The sequence below is a fragment of the Xyrauchen texanus genome, chromosome 25 (genome assembly GCF_025860055.1).
Source record: "Xyrauchen texanus isolate HMW12.3.18 chromosome 25, RBS_HiC_50CHRs, whole genome shotgun sequence".
In the NCBI taxonomy this organism is placed as follows: Eukaryota; Metazoa; Chordata; class Actinopteri; order Cypriniformes; family Catostomidae; genus Xyrauchen; species Xyrauchen texanus.
Window position 1 is genome coordinate 3291464 of NC_068300.1, and position 2500 is coordinate 3293963.

At 40.5% G+C, this 2500-nt stretch overlaps 1 protein-coding gene across 1 annotated transcript in view; it reads left to right on the forward strand.

The window, feature by feature from the left end:
• Positions 1-2500, forward strand: part of LOC127618931 (collagen alpha-1(XXIV) chain) — a 127898-nt gene that overhangs the window by 52883 nt on the left and 72515 nt on the right. The window contains exons 11-12 of the mRNA XM_052091634.1: positions 151-204; positions 1177-1221. Of these exons, the coding sequence (XP_051947594.1) occupies positions 151-204; positions 1177-1221 (99 nt within the window). The remainder of the gene's footprint in view (positions 1-150; positions 205-1176; positions 1222-2500) is intronic.

The following is a 2500-nucleotide window of genomic DNA, read 5'->3' on the forward strand; positions in this document are numbered from 1 at the left end:
GTTATTGTGTTCCTCACACAAAGCTGTGGTATGGCTTCAGAAGACTTGGGTTATACAGTAGCGCAAGAGTTTTATGATGCTTTTATGGTGTTTGGTCACTGTCGTCGTATAACAGTTTAACATGTGTCTGTCTGTGTTTTGTGTTCTCAGGGCTTCATCGGACCTCCAGGAGTTGCAGGACCACTAGGACTGGAGGGAGAGAGAGTGAGTTTTTATCAAACATCTGCTTTAAAATAGTAGATCCGGCCACTTTCGCTTTGTGTTAGTGCAGGAATACCAGGAGGGGAAGTCTCGTAACGGTCCATGAAAATCTGATTACACGGAGAAAACGCCATCCTCATCCACATGCGAATTACATGCGGAAGTTCATCCGCCTAGAAAAGTAGTCCCACCTCAAAAGGATGATTTGGAGACTAATCGTCAAATTTCTATCCCGTCTTCCAACTCCTGTTATGTCTCGCTAAAAATGTGAACCCGCTCACCGTTGATATCAGTGCCTAGAAATGGACGTGACCGAACTCTCTGTAAAACTCTATTTACATGGAGAAATCTCCACTCACAGGACAAATAACCAGAAGTTCATCCGCCTAGAAAAGTAGTCCCACCTCAAGAGGATGATTTGGACACTTCACACCTCAAATAATAGTTTCCTTATGACTGAATAATTCCTATAAAAGCCTTAACTAAAATACAACCTGAACGTTACTGCTTTTAAAGCGTCCTGTGCACTTGCCCCATAGACTTCCATTATAAGTGCATTACTGTAAATGCGTTTCAGTAGTTGGTATGTTAATGTAATCTTGTATAGAGGAGGTAAGATTATTTGGATTGCTGTCCGTGTACTGGAGGGCTCGGTTAAGAGTCCAGTTACCCGCCCCCCACCCCCATCCCCACCGGAGTTACTTATTTATATAAATGATGAATCTAGAGAACAGGTGGAGATGGGGTGGAGGAGGGATGTCACAAGAAGCATGTAAGCAGCGGCTTATTAATCGACAACACGCCACAGGCGCTTACTAAAGAGATTAAAGTTATAATGTATCTGGCAATATTCCTCTGTTGCTCCATGGGTGAATCATTGTGTTAGCTGATTGGAGGGTTTTGCCCCCACACGTTACACTCTGATAAACCCACGCGGGACGCTTCAAACACGATCTTCTTCATGATGTGTTCCAGGGAATTCCAGGTCCTGTGGGAATCAAGGGACCCAAAGGCAGACAGGTAAACGTCCTCCCTTTATATGCATCATTTACAATTAATATGCAAATGCATGATGCGTTTCCAAACAAGGCCTGTCTCCAGCGTTAAGTTTCAAGGTGGGCACAGTGACAGTCATGGTGGGCCGGTTGGGGCGGGGGGGTTGTAGATACATGAGGTTACTGTCTGGAAAGCCTACTCTTTAAAATATTAATAATCTGGAGCTTTAATTGAACATGATAGGACAAACATGATGAAAGGAAGTTCTGCACATATAGCCGTGAAGAGTTACAGTAGGACGATATGTTACATAACCTGTAAAAGTCAACATCAAATTCTGTTTTTAAGAAACGTTTTTTAATGGTTTAAAAGTGTGCATTAAATGTTCTGTATCACATAAAAAGAAGCAAAGAATGTAAACACACATCAAATTAATAGGAAATAATCCAATATATTTTCCGCTATATTTTAGCTAATTAAAAGAAGTGTTCATTCCCCCTCGTGTTAATACGAAATCTATCAACATCCTTAATTTTTTAAAGATGATTTAAATTCAAACTTATTTATGTTGTCATAATATCATCGACCATCGACCATTAGAGAGAATATATATATATATACAACAGTTAGTTCCAGTGCTCGAATCTGATTGGACGAGAGATCTTCCTTGAGAACGGATGGTGTGACATCATCACTCGGAGGCTTCACTGTGTTTGTGCAGTAAGAGCAGTGCATATGTGTTTTTACATTACATATGTTGGCCAGCAGGTGGTGGCAAAAGATCATTGTGTGTGTAATATGAGCCCGTTAGGTGACGTGAATCCACGTCAGCCGTTTACATACAACAGCTCTTCATGATCGCTTGTATTACTACTACATTACTAAAGATAGGAAATAGCTTTAAACGAACAACTTCAGCATTAAGGCTCATCACAGACTGATTCATTACACTATAGGTGCTGTTTAAAATGGCAAAGGACATCGCTGTTAGTGATCGACTCGTGCCCACCATGAAATAGGGAATAATACCTCCGATTGGACACTATTTTTCCAATTGAGAAAGCTGACAGCATCTCTGGTTGGGATTGACAACAGGTGACACACACTCCATCTCTCTCTCTCTCTCTCTCTCTCTCTCTCTCAATTCAGTTCAATTAAATTACATTCAAATGAGCTTTATTGGCATGACAAATTGTACATTTGTATTGCCAAAGCATTTATATAAGCATGAAAAAACAGAGTAGAACAAATTCTGTATTGAACAAGGAAAAACAGAAAAAACCCCAGTGTATACACTTTCAGT